Here is a 25,886-nt window from a genome sequence, read left to right as displayed (position 1 = left end):
CTTAGCTGCTTCAGCTTAACGTGAGACTGTTTTTTTTACGCTGTAACAAAAATGTACAGTTGTAAATGTTTTTTTAAGCTTTTCTCAGTGTACACCACCATTATGTGATGAAAGTATAGACCGTTGACTCTTAATTCAAGAGGGTTTCAATGATGTTAATACACATTCCCTCCCTTTTCAGAGGCTCAGAAGTAAATGGACAATTGATCGCGTGTGTTACTCTTATTATTTCAGGACATACTTTGCAGATTAAATGTTTTCAACGTGTCTCCTTTTCTATTTTACAAAATAAATCCAGGTTCCACGTCTAGCCGTAATAATACTGCAGCTGTGAGTGTCGTGCTCTGGTTTGTTTTGACACAGCTTACGTGTCTCATGACCTGAGATGAAGTTGTCATCAGTCCAGTATTAGCAGTGGTTTTGTTTAAAAATGAATAGGAGTTGATTTGTGGTGAAACTAACAAAAACATCATGTTCCTTAACCCTGAGTGCACATCTGCCTTTTGCCACCGTCCACGTGCCCTTCCTGTTAAACACCGTGGCTCTCTTCTACAACTTTGGAAAATCTTGGAAGTCTGACCCAGGAATCATCAAAGCATCTGAGGAGCAGAAGAAAAAGGTTTGAAAAGTTGTTTGAATCATGACATTATGATAGAAGTATGTAAGTATGCTCACCCGGGCAGACACACCTTGAATAAAAACAAGGTTACAAGGGAAACAGAATTCAGCCTCTCAACATCCAACTCATCTTATAAAATGCCACTCCCTATCAGACAACATTTTCCAGGTGATGACCAAGGTAAATGTAGAAGATTGTGACAGGCACATGGGAGTTATTCGTCTACTGCTGCCTCATTTGGTAAGCGTTTGTCCGTGAGGTAAATCCAAATGAGGGATTTCAAGCACTAAAGACATGAAAGAACACATTTGAGCTGATTGATGGAGGCAGCAGTGGATCAAAGACTCTTATTTCCTCTATGAGTTTTGGTACAGGAGAGTGAGCGATTCACAAAGCCACACAAATGGGTTGTGCAGTCGAACACCAAGCATGTTGTGTGGCTCGCTGCCCAGTGTCATGGTCCCTCTCTCCCCCACGTCCTCGCTGTCACTCATTATCTCACTCTAATGGATCTGCTCACCAGGTACCGACTGTCCACCCTTTGATAACCCTAACACATTATTAGCAGCAGTGCTGGGCCTGTCACAGCTGAGGTCAGTCAGCCACATCACATCAGTGGCTTCCAAGTCTTTCTTTTTGCTGCAGAGGACTCCACCGCTCCTCCTCGTGTGACACAGGCGTAAAGTAGGATTTTTGGTTTGATAAGTTGTTAAACAAGCACAGAAGTAGTAAATGTCTTGTTTGTGCAGATATAAGGAAAGGCTTTAGTAACAGATGCATTTTCTGACTCAGAGTTGACTTATACTGTAAATCCCATGGAGGCCTCAGCCCTATTTCAGAGTGAATCAGCCAAGTTTCCAGTGTGATCATTCAGCTGTTGCACTGTCAGTGGGCCTTTTGTTGCAGAGCCAAACAGACCTCAGAGAAATGAGTTTCTCAGTTGTTGATATATTCTTCTGTCAAGTCTCTGTCTCTGTTTTTTTCTCTCTTTCATTTTTCAAATCCTTCCTTTGATTCTTGTGTCCAGACGATCGTGGAGTTGGCAGAGACGGGCAGCCTGGATCTGAGCATATTCTGCAGCACCTGCTTGGTAAAGTCCATCTCCTTTTCTCCTCAGAAATGAAAGGATCAATGTTGATAAGATGAAATGTTTTTTTTTAAATTCTCTGTGTGTCTGTTTTCAGATACGGAAGCCCATCAGGTCTAAACACTGCGCCGTGTGCAATCGCTGCATCGCCAAGTTCGACCACCACTGTCCCTGGGTGGGGAACTGCGTCGGTATGTTAGCAACAACACCACATTTGTGTGCGTGTCAACAACCACACAACAACACATGCTCAACACAACATCAGCTGCTTGCACTTTTCCTCCCCACAGTCAGTTTTTAATGACTTTTTTTTAACATGTGTCCTCACTAAAGGCTCTGCTCTCACTTTAGACTCTTTCTGCTGAGGGAATTAAATATTATGATCTGACACAGGATGTACTTTGTAATATGTGATCGACTGTAAAATTAAACAAACAAAAAACCTCAAGTGGTTCATGAAAAAACATGTCGATGAACGATGACAGAACCTGAACACAGAGGAAAGTCTTTTAGCCTTCAGGTGGACATAAATAAGGTGTGTGTATGTGTTTGTTTGTAATTGTGCTTCAACCTTTGTGAGGACATTTGGGGAAAGTCGAGCCAAGAGGCCATGGAATGTATGTACAAAGACGTTGTGTGCATATGTGTTCTATGTGACGAGGAAACGGGGGAGTATTGAAGGTTGAAGCTTTAAAAGTGAGGAAACTGTCTGAACAACAGAAAAGCTTTTTAAAAAATCCTGTCCAGACCTGGTCTCACAGGGCTTTAAAGTGCATCCAATTTGGTCGCCCAATGCTAACATTGCACCAACTGGCAATTGGAAATTATTAAGATAATATTAACACTGATTAGTGCATTTTTTGTAATGGTTTAAAATGTATTTCATGTTAAAGCAGTGTAAGTAGAGCTTTGATTCACTCAACCAGCACACAGACACACAGGCAGCTATTCTTCATAGGAGGCGACATTGACTTCCATTCATTTGGAAATCCTCATTAGGACCAGGTTTTGATCAGTGTTTATGCCAGATAATGCCCTAAAGAGCTAACAGAGACAAGTACACACACACATATATCTACAATGGACACACCTCCAGATTCATTATAGGTGCTTTCAGGCAGGCACGGTTCTGGTACTGGCTCTTGTGCCGTTCTGGAGCCTCAGACCCTTGGTGCTTTCTACACCAGCATAAGAGGAACCACTGTGGGAGGACGTTAATCCACGTTACTCGGGCGGAAGTTAACACAACACTGGCAAAATCTCAATACTTCTTCTACTTTCCGCTCGTATGACACGCCCACTGGTGATGTCACAGTTCACAAGATAGAACCAGGTTTTTCTTGGTTCGCACGAGAACCAACTTTTCCGGTTCTGAACCAGTTATTTTTTCAGTCTGAATGTGCCGGCCGGTTCAAATTGGGTTCGGGAACCAGAAACGGCACGGAGCCCTGCTGGTGTTAAAGCCCTATAAGAGAAGTCTGTTTGATAATAGTTTTTCAAACCAAATATACAGGTCTTTTTTTGACCAACACTATTAACCCTGTGACGCCGGGAAAGCATTGACGCACTTCTACCATTGAGGCCGGGAGAGCGGCTGAGCGTTTTTATTCTCTCATAGACGCCGGTAAAGCGGATACGTCAATTTTCGGGGGTATAATGATTCCTCGCGACATTGTTTTGAAATGACTTCGCTCGAACATGGAGGACTTTGACAGTGAAGAGATTTCTCATCGCTGATAGCTTCGAACGCGCTGAACAAATCGACCAAGATTTATGGTTAAGACATAATTATGTTTGAAGACGATGAGGTCGGCGATAATGACGATAATTACCACCGTAATCGACGGAGTGTTTACAACCGCGCACCAGGGGTGACGGTGGATTTACCTGCAGATGCCACAGCGCTGTAAACATCATCACCATGTGAAGCAGACTGTTACAGTCATTACATGATGTTCTTGTTCTTCACACTCCATCAGGACTAAATCAAGGCACTGACACAAGTTGATATTACTTTATTTTCTTACTGTTTTTTTTTTTGTTCTTCACTTTAACATTTTTGTATCTAAATAAACTCAATTTCACAGCAAAGTCACAGGTGTAAACTCTCAAATACTCAAGAAATCAGTCATTTAGTCGCCATTGAAGCTCAGGTTTTAGAGACATTTTTTTGCTTAATGACCTTAAAGGGTTAAATGCTGTGAGTAGAGGGTCTGTTTCCTGTAAAGACAGTGTTGCCAACCATTCCGGTAAAAAAAAGAATTTGTTCCATATGAACAGATACAGAACACGCTTTGTTCCTTATTTTTTGATGATCAATCCTGACTTACACTCAACAGTGTGGAGAGTCCCCTGTTTCTATTCAAACAAAAAAAAAAGTGTGACCCCAGACATCTCACATGGCAACTGCAGCCGAATGAGAACAAAATGTGACATGTTTTCCTTTTTCCTTTTACAGGAAGTGGAAATCACCGCTACTTCATGGGTTATCTGTTCTTCCTGCTCTGTATGATCTGCTGGATGATGTACGGCTGCATCTGCTGTGAGTTAAAAAGTTTCATATATATTTTCATATAGTGTGAAAGTGTTTCTCTTCCTAACTTCCTAACCTCACCCTCTCTTTGTCCTCAGACTGGAGGATCAACTGTGCCACCAGTTATGCTAAGGATGGTTTCTGGCTCTATCTGACCCAGATCGCCACCTGCTCCCCCTGGATGTTCTGGATGTTCCTCAACAGTGTCTTCCACTTCATGTGGGTGGCCGTGCTCATCATGTGTCAGCTCTATCAGGTCTGAGTTTGTCTTCAGTTTCAGTCCAAGTATCTGGATTTTAGTAGATATTTACAAAAGTTCTACTCTCTTTTCCCTTGAACATCTTTTAGATTGCAGCTCTAGGAATCACCACCAACGAGAGGATGAACGCTCGGAGATACAAGCACTTTAAAGTCACGGCCACGTCCATCGAAAGCCCATTCAAGTAAATGATCTTCTGTTTTTTGTTAGCTACGCGTTAGTCTGACTAAAATCGAGCTAGTTGTAGTCAGACTAACATACCTGGATAATGCCATTCATAGTCCAATAACATGTATGTACGCTTAGTCAGACTGGAGTCTGACTGCACATGCTCCAAAAGAAATAGAAGGAGACGACGTATAAACTGTTTTTTGTGACGTAAAGGTCAACAGGAAACTGATCCAATACACACTAGCTCATAGAGAGATACAAAAGTCAGACGTACACGGCTAATACATGGATTTTCTCCTCCTTAAGTACTGATTTAAAGATCTGTTGTTTCACAATAGTCCTTGATTTACATTTCCTTAATGTAAATGATAAACCTTAATTATTAAACCTTAATTAACAGAAAACTACACAATTTTACTCCTCTCTGAGTGCAGAAACACGAACGCTAGGAGCCAAAATGGCTTCTGGCACAAATTTGAACCAGATTATTATCATATCTGTGGCTTTCTGGTCATTTTTGAGGAGGTTAACGAGCATAAAAACTCTGGAAACTTGGCATGGAGGTCAGGTGTGGCGAAAGTGAGATGCGATTGTCAGTGCTCGGACCCATGCATTGCGCCAGGGCTCTATAGCACCCCCCTAAGGTCAAACGTGGATGGAGCAAGCCAAAATGAAGTTGCACCGAATTTCACGAAACTTGGCGGGAACTTGTTGTAGCCCAAAAAAAGTCCATTGGGACCATGGCCTCTACTCAACAGGAAGTCAGCCATTTTGACTTTGTCGTGTTTATCGTACCAACATAAAAAAATCTAACGCTTGTTCTAGGCACTGGGTTAACGCACATTAATGCACGACAAGTTTCCATGACGACTGACTGGAAAAAGATGCGCATGGCGTCAGGTTTACGTGCCGCGACACCGAAGTCCAGGCACCGTTTACCAGTTAGCTCCGTTAGCTCCGTTAGCTGCATTAGCTCCTTTAGCGCACCTACAGTGGAACTGGAGCGCTCTGTTTATTAAATGAAAAGTGCAGCGCTACAAATAACCAGCCTCTGTTTTTTAACTTTAGCGTCACTTTAGAGACTCATTTTAATCCGGAGTCACTTGACGTATTTTTCCGCTCTGTCTTCATGGAGACGCGTCATGCGTTAACATTGACGACGTTAACGCGCCCAGCACTAGCTTGTTCTCACTTTATAATTTTCCAAAATAAGTAACCCTCTTAAAATCTGATTACATTTTATGTAGAATGCAGACAGGAAGACTTTCCATCCACAACTCTTAATGTGTCACCAGGTTAAATTTGACTAATAATGCCCTGTGTCCTCTCTCTCTCTCCAGCCACGGCTGCATCCGAAACCTTATAGGTTTCTTCGAGATCCGCTGCTGTGGACTGATCCGGCCTGTGACGGTGGACTGGACCACACAGTACACAATAGAGTACGACCAGACATCTGGCTCAGGCTACCAGCTGGTGTAGCCGAGGAGGAGGAGGCGGCGAACGAAGATGAAAGAGATGGAGGGGGGACGTGGTTGAGCAGGAGTTGAATTTGGCTGATGGAAGAATATTTTTGGAAGGATTACCCCCCCCCCCCCCTCCACTTGCCCCTCACTCTCTCTCTCTCACACACACACACACACACATGCGTTCATATCAGAATGATGCTGTTCTCGGGAGCGCTTGCTTCTTTTTGGACCATCTCTCCCACACCGATCAAAACACTTTGGGGAAAAAGGAAAAAAAAAAATAATCAGCCAGGACTAGCATGCTGTTACAGGGCAACACCATAACTACACCACTCTACCTTTACTACTATTACTACTACTACTACTACTACTTGTACTATTCTACTACATCAGACGTCATTACTGTACCTTCACTGCTAATCCACCTCGTCTCTTCTTCTTCTCCTCAACCCTTTGGACAGTGTGTCACTGCCAGGCACGAGCGGAGGGGGGAGAGAGAGAGAGGCCCAAGAATTTCAAAATAAAAGCTCCTCTGTTTGGACTGAAGACGTGACGCTGCAGAGACGGCAGCGCCATGTAGTGGCAGTCCCGTTCTTTCCCCCCCTCCTCACTTTATATCCTTATTTATGGTGTCCCTGTTGATGTGCCCTGTACTTATTTTTTCTGTTTTTGATCGGTTCAGGAACTCTGCCGTTCCTGTGGTAATGTACCTGTGGTGGCCGTGGAAGCTAAAGTAAAGCTGTTTTTTTGTTTTGTTTTTAATATCATGAGTTTGTAAGTACCATAGAGGTAAGGGAATGTCTTTTTAAGGTCTTGATTTTGCACCGTGACGAATTTAGTGTGAAACGGATGAGGATTCGCCGACATTGTTGAACTTATCAGAGGAAAAGTGTTGCTTAGCGCGACAGGAGATATCCTACAGACAATGTGATACAGGTATATTTATTTTAAAACTATTTATAGATTAAGTATCTATCCTCTAGCACCCATCATTTTTAGTTTTCACATCCTTTTTAGATGCAGAGTCTCTTTTTATGAGAAAGAATATTAAGGAAGTACCTGTAGCTGTTTTAACACGAGAACTAGGTACAACAGGTGAGGTATTTATTAACAGCAGAGACGCAGAAGTCGAATGAGATTGCAGAGGAGTTTTTATGCAGAAAAGGTTCATTCCATGTGTTATTAAGTCTTAATTGTTTTGTCTGTCTTTTGTTTGCCGACAACATTGCACTGATTTTAATTTTTTGGCAGTTCTTTTTGTTTTTTTTGCCGTTACTGAACAGAAGGGCCCAGCAGCTCACATTGTTTACAGTGAGGAAGGTGAGGCCCCCCCCCCATCAAATATGGCAGCCCCAACCCCCCCCCCCCACAACTCTTCCTGTCTGGACCGTGCACAGTCGGCTCAACAGCAACAGGATAAACGGAAGTGTGAAGAATGTGCATTTGTACATAAGCAGCAAATCATCTTTCTTTTTCATCAGTGTTAGTTGAAGGTGCTCCTGGAGTTAGTTTTTTTTTCCTTTTCTTTTTTGAGTTTGGTGGATTTCTTCCAACTAAACTTAAGTGGAAAGATAAAAATGAAGTGACTGTACTCCACATGTATGACTGTAGCTTTTAGTGATGTCTGACACTGCTGTCTTATAGGCATTTTAACCCCTTACACCCCGCCCCCCCCTGATTTCCACTGCATGTATGATGGTTGGGACAGCTGGGCTCTCGCTGCCCGACATTTCAATTTGACCACATCCTCATCACCATGGTGACAGCCCGGCAAGCCACGTGTCTGTATATAGTGAATGTTAAGTATTTGCAAGTACTTTTCCGCGTTGCTTTCATATATTTTGGTAACGGTTTCTTTATCTCCAATCCAGTGTGTTTTGTGGAATTTGTCTTTCAGGGGAACCAGATTTCCAGTCGGGTCGTCCTGTGCAAGTGTGTAATATATTTGAATGTTCCATGCTTGTGAGTTCTGTATTCATCATTTTGTATTTTTGTTTTTTTTGGTCATATATTGCTGGGTTTGTTATACCACTGGATGTACAAATTGTAAAGCAAAGACACTTAGAGAACTAAGGCAGAAGCCAATTTTTTTTGTTTGTTTTTTAAAAGCTGAAATGTGACCATGCAATAGTTTTAATGACAGATGGAGGTTATATTATATTAAGGCCTCCAAAACGTTTTGGGCCTCATGTTTGCATCACCAGAAGGAGACAGTTATGTCATCATCATTCTACGGTTTCCCTCCATTTACCGCGTGAACCACTGATGTCGCTGTGCAACCAGGACGACACACACACACACTCCGTGAGCTTCAGAGGTTAAACTGGTCTATTTTCATTCATATCAGCGGGACGTGCTAACAGTTACTAGCCACTTGTGTTCGCATCATGCCTTTTTTAAAGCGACAGGAGGTCAATGGATCACTCCCAGCTCATCCATGAAAACCAATTCCCGGCCATTTCAGTCCTCACTAGTTCTTCCAGCAGCCTGTCCCCTTCCCTCATGTCTTCATATGGGATAATAACAGAAAAAAAGATAAAGCACATAATCATCTCCAGTGCCTCTCTGCCCACCTTCAGACATCACTGTTACTCCGCTTCAGATGTAAACATATGGGCATGGTTCAGTTTTAATGGCTTTAATAATAAAATACAGTCAAATGTGAAGTCGTATTTTGGTTTGTAAATGGGTTTTATTTGTATCACAAGCAATTGCTTCTGCATTCAAACATGTTAAGTAAAAAAAAAAGAGTTAAAGTAGCACAGAGGAATGTGTCCGAGTGAAGACTCCAGGTCAGATTCCAGGTCAACCATCACTGAGCATGAACCAGAGCACCAGCTCCTTGGCCATATCCAAAGCCTTTGGGCCCGAAGTTCTTGGCGTAACACGCTGTGGAGATATAAAGAGGGAGGGGGGGGGGAGCCGAGTAAAACATGTTTTAAAACATGCAATGCAACTTTTATCCATCCATCTATCTTCTACTGTTTTATGAGGATGCTGTGCCAATCTCAACTGACACAGGGTGATAGGCAGGGAACACCCTGTGTCAGTTGGTCAGTCCATCCATTCATCCATCATCTACCGCTTTTTCCTCCACCAGAGGGTCGTGGGGGGTGCTGTGCCTATCTCAGCTGACATTGTCCATCACAGGGCCACATATAGAGACAAACAACCATTCACACCTACGGTCAATTTAGAGTGCCCAATTCACCTAATCCCCATATCAAATGTTTTTTGACTGTGGGAGGAAGCCGGAGAACCTGGAGAAAACCCACGCACACACGGGGAGAACATGCAAACTCCTTGCAGAAAGGCCTTGTTCCAAAGTTGTTCCAAATGGGGCTCTAACCCAGGAACCCGGGTCTTCTTGCTGCAAAGGCAAGAGTGCAGTCCATCATGGTCAATTTAGAGTGTTCAAGTTGCCTAATCCCCAAATCTTTGGACTGTGGAAGGAGAACTGGAGAACCTGGAGAAAAGTCTTATTTAAATGCCTAAAAAAATGAACTGAGTGTAAAGCAATATTCTATACTAATAATAGTCAGATCTCCAGTCATGTAAGTGCTATGTCCATGAAAACCTTCAGTCACACTCAGTCAGTAGTGACTGGGTTCCTGATCCAACTGCATGTCAGACCTGATCACATGTCTCATCAGGCACAACAGAGAACAGCTGTGTGTGTGTGTGTGTGTGGAGAACCAGTTTCTAAGGGTTTAACAACACTGCTGTTTGTGTCACATCAGCATGTTTAGTTTGAGAAGCTCTCTCTCTGCTCAGGTTGTGTGGTCAGACACTGAGGTGCACAATTCACTCTCCACACCTTCCCCGTTTTACTGGAAAATGGCTTTAGGCGCCTGATGTCAGTGTGACCGCGCAGGTCACGTTCACTCACAACATTCATGATAACAATATCCAGCTGTTGCTCGGACACAGTCTCTGTGAGCATAAACCAGTGATTGATAACAGCAGCAGAATCTGTTCCTGAGTCTGGAGACTGAGAGGTAACATTCCTGCTCATCAGCACAAGCAAATGTATGTGTGTTCATTTGTTTATATCTGTTTGTGTGTGTGTGTCCACTCTGTAGTGAAGCCGTCTGATTGTGCTGATGAAGAATTGGCTCAAACTGCACATGCGGCTCAGTTATCTGGACACGTCAAATGTTAAATAACCATCATGCAGGACCACAGTAAGTACACCAGTCAGTGTGTGTTGGGCATAACAATCACTTATTTCATCATTTACTGCGACCTGAACTAGTAAGAGCTACATGTTCTGCTTCTAGCAGATATTTACATCTTTATTTGCTGCTTTTTCACTTTTGGTGATTTCTCTTGATGTCATTATTCTGCAGAAACAATGTGAAGTTATTGGTATGCTGTGTCCTTCATCTGAAAACTGGCTCTGTTGAACAATACTACCAGATCTGACTGAGGGAGCATGTGTTTGTATACAGCAGCAGAGCATGTGCAATAATACTTTATCTGCTGTTTTCAGTTATACTCCAACCTGTTTTGTGTGACATTTGACCACAGTTTGGAATTAACAGGGAGTCTGTTTGGATTCACAGCTGTAGTGCTGCAGGTTAGCGTGCTAATATACTCATGCTGTTCGATCATAACCTTAGGAACTGGACCTAGTGACAGCACTAATGTTCACCACTTCTTTAGGGGTCATCCTCTAGACAATCTGCCTGCCCTTATAGCAGAAGAAATACAAATATAGCTAGAAATAGCACTTTACCCAGGAGAAATACAGGCGAGATAAATCTAAACAATATGTGGGGAATCAGACTTTTGACTTTTGAGTATGAAAATAATTTGGATCATAAGCTGTAGTCAGTGCAGTACAGGGCTGGAACAATAAAGCAACTATGAATTGATGGATTAAATGGATCACCAACTGTTTTGATAATTAATCAGTTTGGGTTAAACCTCAACTGAATTTCTTTGGCTTGTGGACAAAACCCTCGAGGATGTCGTCATTTTGAGGTCTGAAAAAATACCAATCGGCGCTTGCAGTCGGTCACCAGACCTCAGACACCAGAACGAAGGAAACTCTTGTGTAATGTGTCATGTTTCCACTAGAGCTCCAGACACGTGTGGAGAATCAACGCCAATGCGTATTGAATCTGTTATGGCAACATGATGTGGTCCAGCAGCACCTCACTAAGACCTTTACAGTCAATTGAATTCTTTCATGAGAGGTCAGATGAACCTAGTTTGAGATTTGGGAACATCGAGTGTCCAAACTCACCTGATTCCATCACAGCTGCCTCTTGTATCATCAGACTATGTTACTGTGCTCAGCTCTCACTCTTGAGTCTTATAAAAGCAGACTGCTTTATTTATTCCCCTCTTGTTTGGTCAGTGCATACGTTTTATTTGCACTGTATTATTAATGGCTCTGTCTGTGTGATATGTTAGCAACGGCACAAGTCCATAAGGAAATGAAGGCTGAGAGGGAAAGGTCCTGTCAACAGTGTCATCTCACCTTTGCAGTAGATTTCTCCTTCCTTCTCGGTCTGCGTAGTCGACTCCAGGCTCTTGCCGCACTTTGCACAGCGGAAGCAGTTCTTGTGCCACGGCTATGAAGAGAAAGCACGTTAGACCTCTGCACTTCCTTTCCTGTGTTCCAGCAGCTCGAGCAGCTGCTGAAACACAGATGACTTCTCTAAATGTCTTCAGTATGAAGAAAATGACGGGTTATGCTTGAGCACATGAGTGGAGCCTCAAAATAGATGCTGTCCCATTAGGAAACACATTAAAGGTCCAGTGTGTAACAATGCTTTTCCACTATGCAGTTGTAGCACGGCTCGACTCCAGTTTATTTTGCTTTTCCATTAGCGATGGTACCTGGTACTTTTTAGTGCCTGCTCTGGCAAGGTTCCACGTTGATTCTTGTGTCTGACAAAGAACCAAACAATGCCGAACTGTAGATCAGTCAAAAAGACTTAAAAAAAAAACCTCCAACATCAGTTGAATCCAGTAACTGTGTCAGACGGAGTCTGTGCTCATGCAGGAAGTACCAAACAAATCTTTGAAATTAACTGATTCTAATGATTCAGTTACCCGAAAACAACTGCTCTCGTTGCCCGTCACTGGTTTGTGTGCTTGTGACGCGGCATTTTGTGCAACCTTGCTATTACAAGCCGCCCACTTTGAGGAAGTACTGTAGTAATGGAGAACGGCGCGCCTGAAACTAGGGCTGAACGATTATGGAAAATAATCTAATTGCGATTTTTCGTGCCAATATTGCGATTGCGATGCGATTATTTTTTTAAGGTCTTAATCTTCTGTATTATTAAACAAAGACAAGCAATACATCATAAGTATGGCCAATACTATATTACATTAAAAATAAACTGTTCTTTCCTGGAAGACAGACCTCTGTTATGATGACATGAGGTGATGCATGAATAGATTATTTTTATTTAACTACTTCAATCACAATAGCATATTTGGAACTTACAAACATCTGAACATAAAGTGCTGAGAAGGAACCCTGGTGTTAAACTGAGTCAGTCACAAGTCACACAAAGTGCAGATTGCATATATATATATATATATATATATATATATAAAAATATGTGGCTTTACCACACTCAGTTTTCCGACATCTGTGAACTGCTAGACAGTCATTAAATATAATAATAATAATAATAATAATAATAAATAAATAAATAAAACATACACACAACCCGTTTTGAAGTGCGTTCATATGGCGTAACTCGGGATGGGAATTTTCAGACATTTTGAGAGTTGATTGTCGAGGGTCAAAAAAAAAAAGCGGAGCAGAGAGAAACTCTCCGCTGGCACAGGTGTGTCTCACAGATGTGTCTCCAGACGGCTCAGGTTTTTGAACCTGCGCTTGTTGTGCACCAGAGTGCAGGATCTTGACTGGGTGAGATGCCGTCTTCAATCGTGTAGACGGCTTATTGTTGTGTCCACCCCCGTTCTTAATATTAGCGCAAGCTCGTTCGCACTACACACGCGCACACACACACCCTTGGACACGCACAGTCACTGAACAGCTGTTCGGACAGCGGCCGAAGCTCCATAGTCACATTACCGACCCGCCCTCACCTATTCCATTCACAAAAACGGGCCGTGACTCGTCCTCCGCAACACGCGCATGTGAGAGCGCAGGGAGCAGAGTGACCAGAGTGCAGCGTCTGTGGTTAGACGATCTCGTTCGATTATATCACATGTTTTACACGCGCATGTCACGTGAACAGCGTATAATCGCAGCCTTTGCGGTGAGAAAATTGCACTTGATCATATCGCGATATTATCGCAAATGCGATATATCGTTCAGCCCTACCTGAAACCAAACCGAACCAAGTAGAGTCGTGGAGAGCTGCCCTACAACTGTGACGTCTATTGGTAAAACAGCAGAGTACGACAAACTGAGGACCCTTCCACGCAATCCTCTCTTTCCTAATTACATCATGGACTTACAATGACCTTCACACACAAATCTCCACTCTCTTTTAATGAATAACTGGGCTTTATTGGGCAGAGCCAGTCTTTATTTGCATAATCTTCCTTAGCATAACATGTCAGTGTCATGTGTCAGTTCAAAATGGTGGTCTCCATAAAGCAAGGCCCTTGCATAAAGTACATAAAGAGGGCTTGTTCTAAAAGCAACAAAAACCTCTTGATTTGAGCAGGTTTACACTTATAAAAACATACTAATTGGTGTTAAATGTTATTTTTCCCAGTAAACCTAACTAAATGTTACACGTTAGACCTTTAACAGCTTCTCAACTGATGACCACATTGTCTATAAATCGTCCACATGGAGTCTGTGTCCACGCCCACTTTTAAAACTCCTCACAACACAGATCTCCACTCTGTGTCTGTGGACAGGGTTTTAAAGCCTCAACAGAATCTGACAGAGCCAGTGTGTCAATGAAAAAAAAAAAACAGGATTTGTGTTCTGTCGTAAGCAGAACTCACACCAAACCTGCCCAGTGTGGTTCAGCGTTGTGAAAACCCTGTGCCCTCAGGTCCAGTCACACGAGTTCAACCCCTGTGGTTTGTGATGTTGACTGTGGTCCTCGTGGCATTAGAGTAACCAACACAGCACCAGTTCGAGGTTTGAATCCTCGCGCTTAATTGGTATGTTTTTTGTTGTTGCCGTGCTCCGTTGAGCACACAACAAACATCACATATGTGGAGACTCTCTCGCAATCCATGAATCTTCATCTGAGCCGAGTGCTGCTGTCACTTTTGTGACTTGGCTGAACATGTGAACTCCAAAATTGTCTACTTGGCTAATGTCTTAGGAGATGATGTCACAACTTAAACTTCTTGACAGTTTAATAGCAGTCAAAGTGTTTTCACTCTGCAAAACACACTTAATTATCGGTTAACGTTGGTACGCAGGATCCAAAAAATGATTAATTGATGAATTAAATTGTCAACTATTAGAAAATGAATCTTAAGAAAACCCAATTACATCATCAGATTTTGGGGGCTCACTATTTCTCTCATCTCATCTCGGGATGTGTTTGTGTTCTACTTGAATAAAATGAACACACTGCAGATGATTCTTCATACTAACTTTTATCAGCTTGTTGCACCGTGATGAATATGTTGTGTGGTATTAAAGGTGCTGAACAGACAGTTGAGTTGAGGCAGCGATGGCTCATAATCCTCTGAGGTCCATCGCTTAAATGTATATGTGGGGAGAGAGGATTACTGTGTGTAGCTGTATGTGTTAAAGGCACACAGTGAAGCCGACACACACACACCTCCCAAAGCTAAGGCACTGCAGAACTTGGTGTTATACTGAAACGATTAACCAATACGCAAGCACATATTTATTTTGCATTAGCATGCTACTACTTTGTGGCTAAGTGGCAAAGGGACCGTATCTATGTTCCCCGGGTCTTATGTTCCCCGCTTTGTATGTGACCGGGGAACATAAGACCCTCACCCAAAAGGACCTGGGGAACATAGGACCTTTTTTTTTGAAAAAGGTCCTATGTTCCCTGCTGTTGCCGGTCGTGAACAAACCGGGAAACTCCCTCTCTGACTCTCTCTCTGTAACTCTTACCCTAACCCTAACCCTAACCCTTAGCCTACCCTACCCTAACCCTAACCCTTTACCCTGGAGCTCCACACCCAGGCTTCCACAAAGTGGGGAACATAGGACCTTTTTTGGGAAAAACGGGGAATTATAGGAACACATACTTCCTACGGCCAGGATTGCTCAGGATGAACTCCTCACCTTTCCCGCCCCCATGATCTTCTCCGCTGCGTAGACCGACTGTTCACACCGAGCACATTTCTCTGCACCTCCAAACTTCTGGGCAAATTTGGAGGGGTTGGGGTTGGTGGTGGGTCTGTGAATCTGTGTCCTAGACAGAAAAAAAGGGGATAAATAAGGACATTTTGTCTCCAACAGGGAGTGAATTCAACATTTGTCAGCTATATGACATTGAAACCTGGTATTTTTCATCAATATTTATTAACTTAGAGCTCGTTTTTGTTGAAGTATTCATTAGAGAGGAGTGTCTTGATAAATTAGTGTTAGAATTTGTCTCTTCTGTGTGTCCTCAGTTAGTGGTGGGAAAGTGAGCAGAGCACCCTGGGGGCCCCAGAGTGCTGCTTATCATAGGGTGACTGCCAGCTCCTGTGGCCCCTGAATGAAGGCTTTTGTAGCCGGGGAGTGAATGGAGGGTGAGCTGGACCCTGCTGGTTACATAATGGATTCTTTGATAAGCGTGAGCACCTGATGTCTGGGGCAGGAATAAACATTTTCCTGAACAGGATCACCTTTTTGGGAGTGCTCCATGTTGCAAGTATGCAGTAAAAAATACTCTGAATGCCTCAGAGGTTTTTGCATTTGAATTTATGAACACACAATCCATGTTCATATGAACATAACAAACCCAAGGCAACCACAAATAAAGAATTGGACCATCTCTGTCTGTATGTGATGGACTTTCACTCCATGTTTCCACAGACTGCATTCCCATCCTTATTACTTTGTAACACCGTCGCAGTGCTAAAGTGTTCACTGTTTTCAAATGGAAATTGCATTTTAATAGTAATAGTAATAGTAATAGCCAAATGTGTTTCATGTTGAAATGAGTCGTATTTAAAACTTCTCTGGTTCTCAGACATTTTTAAACCAGGTACCACCTGAGAAAATTTTGAGCTGTCACCATTATCTCTAGTGTTAAAATGGTGTAAACAGATGGAGCAAAGTCACAGGAGGTAGATTTATTCCAAATAAGATCATTTGCTCTCTCATCATCCTCTTCTCCCTCACATTCAGACACTGGTATCATGAAATTTGATTAAGACGGAGCGAAAGAAAAGGTCACTCTGATTATTATTTAATTTCTTATTATTGTTTTTCTATTTGTTTAATTTTGTATGCACTCCGGTTAATATTCCTAAGCTCCACTGTCCTATCACATAACCTGGTAAACAAAGTAGTATTTCCAGAGGCTCGTACCACAGTTTAAGAACCATGGACTTAATCTTGTTTTCAGTCTATAACACATTAAATATTTAACTGAAAATAAAAACTAACTAAAAAATACATTGCAAATCATATCTCAGTAGCAATATATAGTATGTTTAGCCATACTGTTCAGCCATTGCTGACATTATGTCACCTGCATGTCAACAAATGCCTTAACAAAGAGAAAAAAAAGGTATAACTAACTATTACAAGGATCAAAAGTGCACTGTGTGGACTAACTTATATTATAATCTTTAATCATTTAGCTCCAGGGCAGGTTTACAACATACTGTTGTATATTCATCAAATGACTGACTACATGTTTCAAATTCAGCGAGATGAGTACATGTTGAAAATCAACATAAAAAACATCATGACTTAAATCCATTACACACTCAGATGGAAGGACTGCAAAGATGAAATCAATCTCAATACTGATCATCTTGCAGCTTTCAAACACACTAACTATAAGTCACACTCATCACAAAGGCATTGGCCCGGCTTACTCTTCAGGTTTGATTCCCAGCCGCTCTCCTCGGTCCATGTTGAGTGTGCCCGCCCCCTGTCCATATCCGTAGCCTTTTGGTCCGTACTTCTTGCCGTAACATGACTTGCAGTAGATCTCCTTGTCATGAATAGCCAGCGTGGTGCTGTCTAAGCCCTTCCTGCAGACCACTGTGAACACACACACACACACGAACACACACACACACACACACACACACACACACACACACACACGCACACACACACACACACACACACACACACACACACACACACACACACACACAGAGACATGAATGGATGTCTTGTGGTTGAGAAATCTGCCGAAATATTACACCAAAGTGACACTAATGTTTTTCTCGGAATTCCACCCTGCGTTTGTCTTGAGGTTTGGCTCTTCCATGTGAACTGTCTTGCTAATTAGATACAAGGCGTTTAATTTTAGAAGTGAACACATACTTAGGACATTTAAAAAAACATTTTTTTGCCTTTCATTTATGTATTTTCAATTATTTTCCCCAAAGAGTATATTTTTCCACAAGCCTTGGAATGTCACATTCCTTTTATTCCAACTATATGTTGACATAATTTAAGCCCATTAAGTCAGAAATATTAATATTTATAGAGGGAAAAGTCATTCAGTAGTAGGACGGCATTTTTTATTATCATCATAACTGCTTTTGCTGACGTCTGTATTTAATTTGGTGTAATCTACATCTACAAACGAAAAGATTTCATCTGGAAAAACAAAAGAACCGCAGCCGCTTGGAGCTGCACACTTGCACACCAATGCCGGTTGTCGGGATTAGGTGAATTCCTCTCCCACTGCTCTGCGCTGTGACCATCTGAAATTTGTTATAGATTTCACACAACGCGCTGGAAAAACTGAGCAAAAATGAGCATTTTTGAGAGCCCGTTTAGTGTATGTATCATGTAGATCAGTGGTTCCCAAACTTTTCACAGTCCCGTACCCCTTCAGCCATGTACCCTCAACTGTGTCTGTCTAAGACCCCCCAAAAACACACAGCACACATCAAATAAAATCTCTTCAGGGTAGCCTATGCATATTTTTGGCAATGTGAGTGGGCACCTCCAACTGTATGTATGCCAGTTTCAGAATTTAATCAGGCTGTTTGCAAATAATCTTTTGCATACCCCAACGTCACTTTGTGTACCCCAGTTTGGGAATCACTGATTATAGCTCCTAAATCTTCAAATGTCATGATGAATACAGAGCCACTCTGAGCTCATGACACTTTGCTGTCTTCCATGTACACAAATGGAAACGTGGTGAATGTCAGACAATGTCAAACTGGAGGACAAGTGCCAAGGAGAGCCAAGGACATCAGCTCCTCTGTGCGAGTGTAAGACAAAGCACCCTTTGTAACGAAGCCGCTGAACTCCTCTTTTGTTACTCTAATCGCTTTGGCCTTCTCTACAGTAGTGGCTAAATGAAAGTGTTGGTATAGTCCAGTTTTCCAGTACGAGGTCTTCGCTGGAACATCTCCAGTGACATTTCAAGTAACGGTTCACTAACAGGACAGGCCACCCCCGCTCATCTAACAGTGAGTGAAGCACTGATGAAGAACAGTGGAGAGGTGACGCAGAGTTCACCAGGAGTTCTTCTCGCCCACTCCTGTAAATTATCTCTCACAATGACCTAACACCGCAAAAATGCACATTGATATAATATAAATAAACATAACATGTGGAGGCTGATGCAGAAACTGCCCTTGGAAGTTTCTTAAATCAACATAACAGTTCAGGGCAATATGCATCATTCAGGCTTACAAGATGTCAGGAAAACAAAAGGCTAGGTCAATAAATAGTAGAGTACTTGAGCAGAGAGTGACTTCACAGTCTTTCTCTGTGTGTTGTTATCAAGACTTGGTCCAGACATAATATCCAATGTCTGATTTCATGGTCTAATGGACACTGACACAAGAGCGATCGTGATTGCATCTCTTTTGGCCTGACATGCCGGAGCTCTGTTTTGTATTTGGCTACTTTAAAACTGTCCAAACTGTCATGAGACATTATTAAGTCAGATATGTGAGTTTAAAGAGTGGGATTTCACACATCAGCTTCCACGACATTCTAAATGGAAGAAGCTCATTTTCTCCTGATGGTTTCACCCTTTTTGCAGTTTCAGCAGTCAATTCTCAAATTTCAGAATATCCAACACTCTTGAAATCTTTCTTGGCAATAACACATGACAAGAACATGAGATTTCCCTGATCACCTCACCAGTAGGGCTGGTTCACTGATTTCTGAATCAAACTGATTCAGAGGGTCCATAACTGATCTGATTTGATTCAATATCGATTTATTTAGTCGTTTTGGGTTTCTATACCAAATTTGCTTGGTTATGACACCACTAATGCTGCAAATTGTACAAAATGCTGGTAATATTATTGTTTACATTCAAAATGTACCACAAGGTAGTTAGATAATTGCCCTTCTACTTATCATGACCACACGTTGCTACTCTACCGTTTTTAAACTTCAACCCGTTCACGTTGAACTATCCAGCCAAGAAGCACATGGACAGTTTGAAGTAATGACCAAGTTGTCCAGCAGAGGGCGCTGTGACCTGGATCTATGTTGTATTTGCTACAGAAGAAGACAACTGAGGAAACAAAACAAAAAACTAAACTGTCAATCTTCCAAAACTTCCTCATAGTCCCTGAAAAGCAACATGTGGAAGTATTTCTGGTTCTACACCATAGATGGTTAAGAAATGAACAAATCTGTGGACTCAATGTCATGTAGGATTATTGCAGTGCAGTCAAACTATCTTTGCATAACAGTCCACCAAATAGTACACCAGTTTGGGATTCAGCATACTGCAAACACGTTGCTCTCAACTTCCCTTTTGAAGTCAGACAGTGCTGATGCATTAAGCTTAAACACACGTCTCAGCTCACAAACAAACTGCTTAATAACAGCAATATATCACCACTAATCTATACAAAATGTGGTCACTAAGATAAATATTTGCGAAAGCATATTTAAAGTACAGCAAGAGATGGTAGTCATCACCAGATCCTGTCTTAATCAGACGTTCCCTGCTTAGTAAGGTATTGCGTTATGTCTCAGCTCAAAGCCCATTATCTGAGATGAGCCTGATGACTTCATCCTCCTCCTCCTCCTCCTCCACTGCAGACATTATCCGGCTGTTTAACATGTTTATCTTTGTGTGCAAAATAAATCAATGGTGTTTCACACTGACCCTTGGTTCAGATGGTACAGCTGCATCAAAAACAACAGGACTTACTGCAGAGGAAGCAGCACTTGTGGAAACTCTTTCCATCACACTGCACCTCTTCAGCATGGTAAACTGTCCCACAGCACGCGCCGCACTTGTTGCCTCCACCCCAGTTTGGCATGGTGTGGTCCTAACAGGAGACAGAGAGAGAGAGAGTGTTGTGATGGCAAAGTGTCAGTGGCAGCATCTCTTTGACTGTTTCCCCTTTGTTTGTGCTGATATGTCGTCATCTGAACTTTGAAAACAGATCAGTTCCTTCAGTCCCATTGACCCAGAGGGGATGACTGAAACTGAGTGTCATTGTAATTCAACAGCAACACCCTTCTTCCTTTGTGCTTACTCGCAGTTCCACCTGGAACTTTATCCACTGTTTAACCGCAGTTATAGGACATGATGAGCTCTACTGTGGGTAAATGATACTGTATGTAGGTTTCTTGATGTGAGAAGATTAGTTGTCAGATTTCAAGGTCCAGTGTCTAAGAATTAGTCACATCTAGTGGTGGTACCACAAACTAATAAGAGGATTCCTGAGCTCACCTCACTCTTGCTCATACCAGAAAGGTTGTCCCTTCTTTGTTTGCATTGCAAACTTTTCCCTTGAAATGTGAAATGCAGGCTCTGGCTGGATTGTCCACTTGGGCTTGTAGAAACACTGCAGCACAAGACACATGTGCACATAACAACAGGCCTATTCTGGACACAGACTTTGCCTATGACGATACCAGCTCAATCACATGGTGTTCACCGCGCTTCGCCATCTGTTTTCTTGTAAATGGGAACATCATCCACAAACTTGACATCATGTGCTGTTGGAGAAGACCTGGAACTAGTGGTTGAGAGCATTAACTCTTATAAAGCAAGCTCATTGTACTTCCATTAAAGGTCACATAGAGTGGTCCTGTTGCACATATATGTTAGTTATGGAGGTCTACTTACATACATTAACTTGTTTTTATGCTCAAAAACCTCCTATTTGCGGTAAACGAGCCGATAGAAATCCTCTTTTCTGACGCTGTTCCCCAGCCGCGAGACTTGAGACTCAACCCGGAAGTGACATATCAGCACATCCGTTCTCAGAAGCACAGCTCCCCCCTCTGGAACGGTGGATGCACTGCTCCTCATTATCAAAACATTGTTTTAACAGTGTTTAAAAATAGCTTCTTCACGACTCCCCGCTGCAGTCCCTTTGACGACCTTTGACCCAGAGTCAGAAGACACTGTCACTCGTGAAACACCTCCACAACGGACGTTATTCTTCTTCTGCGGTTCAATGTACGCAACTGGATGTGCCGGACTAGTGCCCGGAGCAGGAGGATCTGCTGTTCAGGAGAAATGCTGTTTACGTAACCGGACCAGGTTTTTTCAGAGATCTCACTGAGCCCGAGATTACAATAAAACTCAACAATGGCTGAACTGTTTGTTTAGAACCTTCAGGGCTTCTTAAACAACGTAATGACACAGATACACACTAAAAAACAGCATTGATTGGAACTTCCAGTCTAGTTCCGCTTTAAAACGGAGCTCTATTTGCAACTAGGGGAGTTGCCCCCTAGTGGCTAACTGCTATTTATGTCCTACTTTCTGGGCTTAACTTTTCAAAAACAGAAGACAATGTCTATTTCAAAATGCAGTCTATGATTCTAAGGCTTCAAAACCACAATGGTTTTCATTCTACTTAACCACAAGTGCACAGACATACTCATGTTTAGTTTGATTTCTGCTAATAACTGCTCCTAAATGTTACACACTGGACCTTTTACGAATACTAGTTATTTTTGCTCTGTACATTAATCCCTGCATCAACCTCCTCTAACCTGAACTGCTGGATATTAAAGTAGAGTAGCACACGTTTAAACTGAACAATGCTGCCCCAGGATATAACTAACACTCTGAAAAAAAAAAAAGAAAAAGCACAATACAATGGAGGTCGGCCGAAACAACAGGGCAGACTAATACCCAGAGGAATGTTTTAGGGCACTGCACTTTTAGGGCTTTTGTTGTCTGTTTCCTGACAGGACATGGCGACAGTATATAAGCACAAACAGTGATTGGAGTAAATATGAAGTAACAACTGTTGTGATGACACTGAGCCCACACCCGTCACTCCAGACTCTTTCTGTAATTACTATTCTCTCATTAAACATTTTAAGATGCTCTGCTTTGCTTCCGCATCACCACAAAGTACACCAGCGGGGAGGAGGTCACACCCCTGACACTGAGATCAAAAACCTCAGTGATTGTTAATTAAGAAGAAGAAGAAAAAAAACCACTTACAACCTATACATCCCAGCTGGATTATAAGACAAAACAGAGGAGCTGAAAAATATGAACCTTAAAGTTCCCTCTGATGTTATGAGTAAAAAAAATAGGCTTCATGTAAAAGAAGTTTACTTAACTTTCCCTGCGTTCACAGAGGTTAGTGGTAACGCTTTGACTGAGATTAAGATTTGTGTGTTTAGTGTTAAAATTTCACCGATTAACATTTGAGCTTTATTGTTTGACCTGTAAAGGGACACTGTGTAGTATTTATGGGTTTATATGACCCAAAATCCACTTTTTTATACATATTATGTGCTCCTGCATTGTCTAGTCGCTGTATAATAGTTTATGTTTAATTTTCGTAGTGTTTCAAAAAGTCATGTCAAATATCATGGTCGCGGGTTGCTGTTGCGTTGCCACAACGCCATGTTTCTACTGGAGCCTGTAAGGACAAACGCGAGAGAACAAATCGAGCGTCGAGACGAGGCTGAGAGCGGATCTTTTTACGTGTTTAGAACGTAGGAGCACACGTGTTTTACAGCGGATAAAGGAACACCAGTACCTGACCGTACGCCTGCACCATGGAGAAAGACGACGAGGACGACATTTGACCTGCTGAAGATACCGTAGCGCTCAGGGAAGGGAGGTGGTGAGCAGAGGAGCAGTTTGTTGTTGTAAATTTCAGCCTCTCCTCTAGATGGCACTATAAACTACTTACTTCACCTTTAAAGACACATTGATTCCTTAATATTGTTTGAATGTGGAAACTCTGGAATATGAATAACTGCCACTGAATAAACTTCTATACATTTGTTTTATTCTGAATACAATGTGTTTTCCTGACACCTGTTACATAATAATGCACATTATGAACTGATGAATTAATTACAAACAGTCAATGTCTTAGGTTTAAATGATGTTGATGCTTTAATGTTAATGTAATAATATTAACCTTAACCTAATCTTTAGACATGTGGACAATAATTGACGCAGAGTTAGTCAGTTATTTACCATTTCATAAAATATAACAATTTAAAAATAACAAATGTCACAAAATTGCATAACTTGTTGCATAACTGTCTCCAATCTGCATTTTCTATCTGCACACACACAGTATTTCGACTATCAATAGTGTTAGAAAACCTACCTAAAATTAAAATATAGCCAAAAAAAACCCTGATTAATCGACCAAAGAAACAACCAATTATTTTGTTCTTGAAATCAAGCTGCGACTTTGTCATTTTATAACAAAGTAGTGTGCACTTGCTTCTATTAAACGTGTATATGTGTCTGTTTTCACGCACCTATAACTTGGCTTTAATTATTTTTAACCAGATAACAGTTAACTAACACATTTAGCACTGATGACATGACTGCACTTTACTACACAACCGTATCGATGTCACAATTAGTGTCAAGAGCTAATTGTTTTAACCTGCGCTAAACTAGCTAAAGCTGACTCGTTAAACGATTAAACCAAACATGCGAGTAAACCTGTATAACATTAAAAAGTACATTAAACCAGTTAGTTTAAGTGAAATAGTGCAAAATATCCACCATGAGGTTTCCGTAAAAATATAAAGAAAAGGTTTTTTACCCACAGGTTTTGTAATTATCTCCGTGTGTGAAAATATTTAGCTCCAGATGAACGTGATAACTGTCACAGTGTGTGTGTGTGTGTGTGTGTGGGAGGAGACTGTATTCTACTGCTGCCTTCACGTGCCGTCGGAAAAACGGAGCTCTCCGCTGCCTTCATGAACACTTAGGAAAGTAGAGAAACTATTGAAAATGCAATTTTTTGATCTATTATTAATAATATTATTATTATGATAATACCTTTATTAACTAGACACACAAACCCTAGCGAGAAATGAGAGACGTTTCTTGAAGATTTATGTTACAGTAAAGCTGTGTTAATAAGTTACTTGAAAACTGTACTTGAAAAATGTAATATGAGATATTAAAGGCACGTTGTCAAATATCTTAAAGGTGCATTATGTAATAAATGATAAAATCCTCCTACTGTGTCACAGAGACTCAGGAATAATGTTCATATAACAAACTGAACTCACCAACAACAACAGTACAGACAAAATATTTGCATTAAAAAAAATATTTTGCAGACTGCAAATCATGTTTATGTTTTGAAATCATGTTTTGGCATCATGTGGCGCCACCTACCGCTGTCTACCAATCATTGCAGTCAGTAGAGTCTCAGCTGCTGAGCAACCACGGGTTGCCAGTTACGTCAGAAAACGAAACCTAAAAGACCTCTGTATTTTGAATTTGAATGTAGTAACCGTTAATGTTCTCTTGGAACTATGTACTTTTATCTGCAGACATAAATATATATAATAACAAAACATAGCAGTCATATGACACATTTCACTCCAAGCATCTAAATGAGAAGAATTTAGTTTTCAGTGTGTTTACTTTTCATTATCTCTCCCTCTCTCTCTTTCATAAGTCAAATATCTTCATTGGGGTTAAAGGTCCAGTGTTTACGATTCAGGTGAATTGTTTGTCGATATGGTAATATATATATAAAACTGGTTACATGTATATATCGGTTGTATAAATGAATTCAATATTTTCAGTGACTCTTTCTCTCTCACTGTCCAAATGTGTAGATATTCTGCCCCCTGTTGGACCCACAGTGTAATCACTGCTGTCTGGGTTATGTTTGCGATGCAAGCAAGGAAAATTGTTTGGTTTGCAACAAAGACTAGAGGCAAAAACAAACACACAGAACACCATGTCCTGATACTAACTTCATATGTTTTAACCTTGTGCTTCTCTTTAACACTCAATATCATAGTGGTTTTTTTAATACATTATTTGACTGATACAGGAGCAGTGATATTGTCCTAAATACTTGTATTTAGGCATCACAAAGGAGGAGAATATTGTTTTGTGGTCACTTTCATTCACTGGCCAAGGATCCCACAGTCCTACAGTGACAGGATTACAGATGAAAAACATGTGAGACTCTGCTCTGTTGCCAAGAAACCTCAGTGTCACTGGACGGAATCACAATTATAGACGTGCAGGACTCTGACCTGCAGTATGGAGGATGCCTATTCCTTTTTCAGTGACTTATTTTATGAGATATTTGTGTTCAACTATTGTTTTTTTCCAAGAACAAACATATTCATTTTCATTTACATTCATGCAAAGATAAGATAAAATGTCTAATATATAACGATCATGATCACATCCTGGCATCTGAGTTCAAGTCGT

General features: G+C 41.5%; 2 protein-coding genes across 3 annotated transcripts in view; one reads left to right on the top strand and one right to left on the bottom strand.

Annotated features, from left to right (window-relative positions):
* The window catches only part of zdhhc17 (zDHHC palmitoyltransferase 17), a gene marked incomplete at its 3' end in the record, with an annotated part of 31,765 nt that extends 25,617 nt beyond the window's left edge, over positions 1 to 6,148 (top strand). The window contains exons 11-17 of the mRNA XM_083907348.1: positions 507 to 619; positions 1,647 to 1,709; positions 1,804 to 1,897; positions 4,165 to 4,248; positions 4,338 to 4,495; positions 4,588 to 4,682; positions 6,010 to 6,148. Of these exons, the coding sequence (XP_083763474.1) occupies positions 507 to 619; positions 1,647 to 1,709; positions 1,804 to 1,897; positions 4,165 to 4,248; positions 4,338 to 4,495; positions 4,588 to 4,682; positions 6,010 to 6,148 (746 nt within the window). The remainder of the gene's footprint in view (positions 1 to 506; positions 620 to 1,646; positions 1,710 to 1,803; positions 1,898 to 4,164; positions 4,249 to 4,337; positions 4,496 to 4,587; positions 4,683 to 6,009) is intronic.
* Positions 6,149 to 8,818: 2,670 nt separating this feature from the next.
* On the bottom strand, positions 8,819 to 24,308 carry csrp2 (cysteine and glycine-rich protein 2). Of its 2 annotated transcripts, none has more exons than XM_083906533.1 (6): positions 24,244 to 24,308; positions 20,397 to 20,517; positions 17,119 to 17,287; positions 15,368 to 15,497; positions 11,624 to 11,717; positions 8,819 to 9,024 (listed from the first exon to the last, which is right to left on the bottom strand). In XM_083906533.1, the coding sequence occupies exons 2-6, from the start codon at positions 20,506 to 20,508 to the stop codon at positions 8,948 to 8,950; spliced, it is 582 nt and encodes a 193-aa protein (XP_083762659.1). In that variant the 5' UTR covers positions 20,509 to 20,517; positions 24,244 to 24,308; the 3' UTR covers positions 8,819 to 8,947. The 2 variants fall into 2 exon arrangements, with proteins under 2 accessions (XP_083762659.1, XP_083762658.1); XM_083906532.1 differs by having other exon boundaries at positions 24,248 to 24,306.
* Between the last annotated feature and the right edge of the window lie 1,578 nt (positions 24,309 to 25,886).

The sequence above is a fragment of the Microchirus variegatus genome (genome assembly GCF_963457635.1).
Source record: "Microchirus variegatus genome assembly, chromosome: 20".
Taxonomy (NCBI): domain Eukaryota; kingdom Metazoa; phylum Chordata; class Actinopteri; order Pleuronectiformes; family Soleidae; genus Microchirus; species Microchirus variegatus.
Note: the sequence above shows the minus strand (reverse complement) of the source record. Positions and strands in the feature narration are given on the sequence as shown.

Bases quoted from the DNA above. Each gene is read 5' to 3' on its own strand.
- csrp2 (XM_083906533.1), bottom strand. From the start codon at position 20,508: ATGCCAAACTGGGGTGGAGGCAACAAGTGCGGCGCGTGCTGTGGGACA. The intron at 17,288-20,396 runs GTAAGTCCTGTT...GTGTGTTCACAG, and splicing joins CAAGTGCTGCTTCCTCTGCA to TGGTCTGCAGGAAGGGCTTA. The intron at 9,025-11,623 runs GTGAGATGACAC...ATATCTCCACAG, and splicing joins AGGAGAAATCTACTGCAAAG to CGTGTTACGCCAAGAACTTC.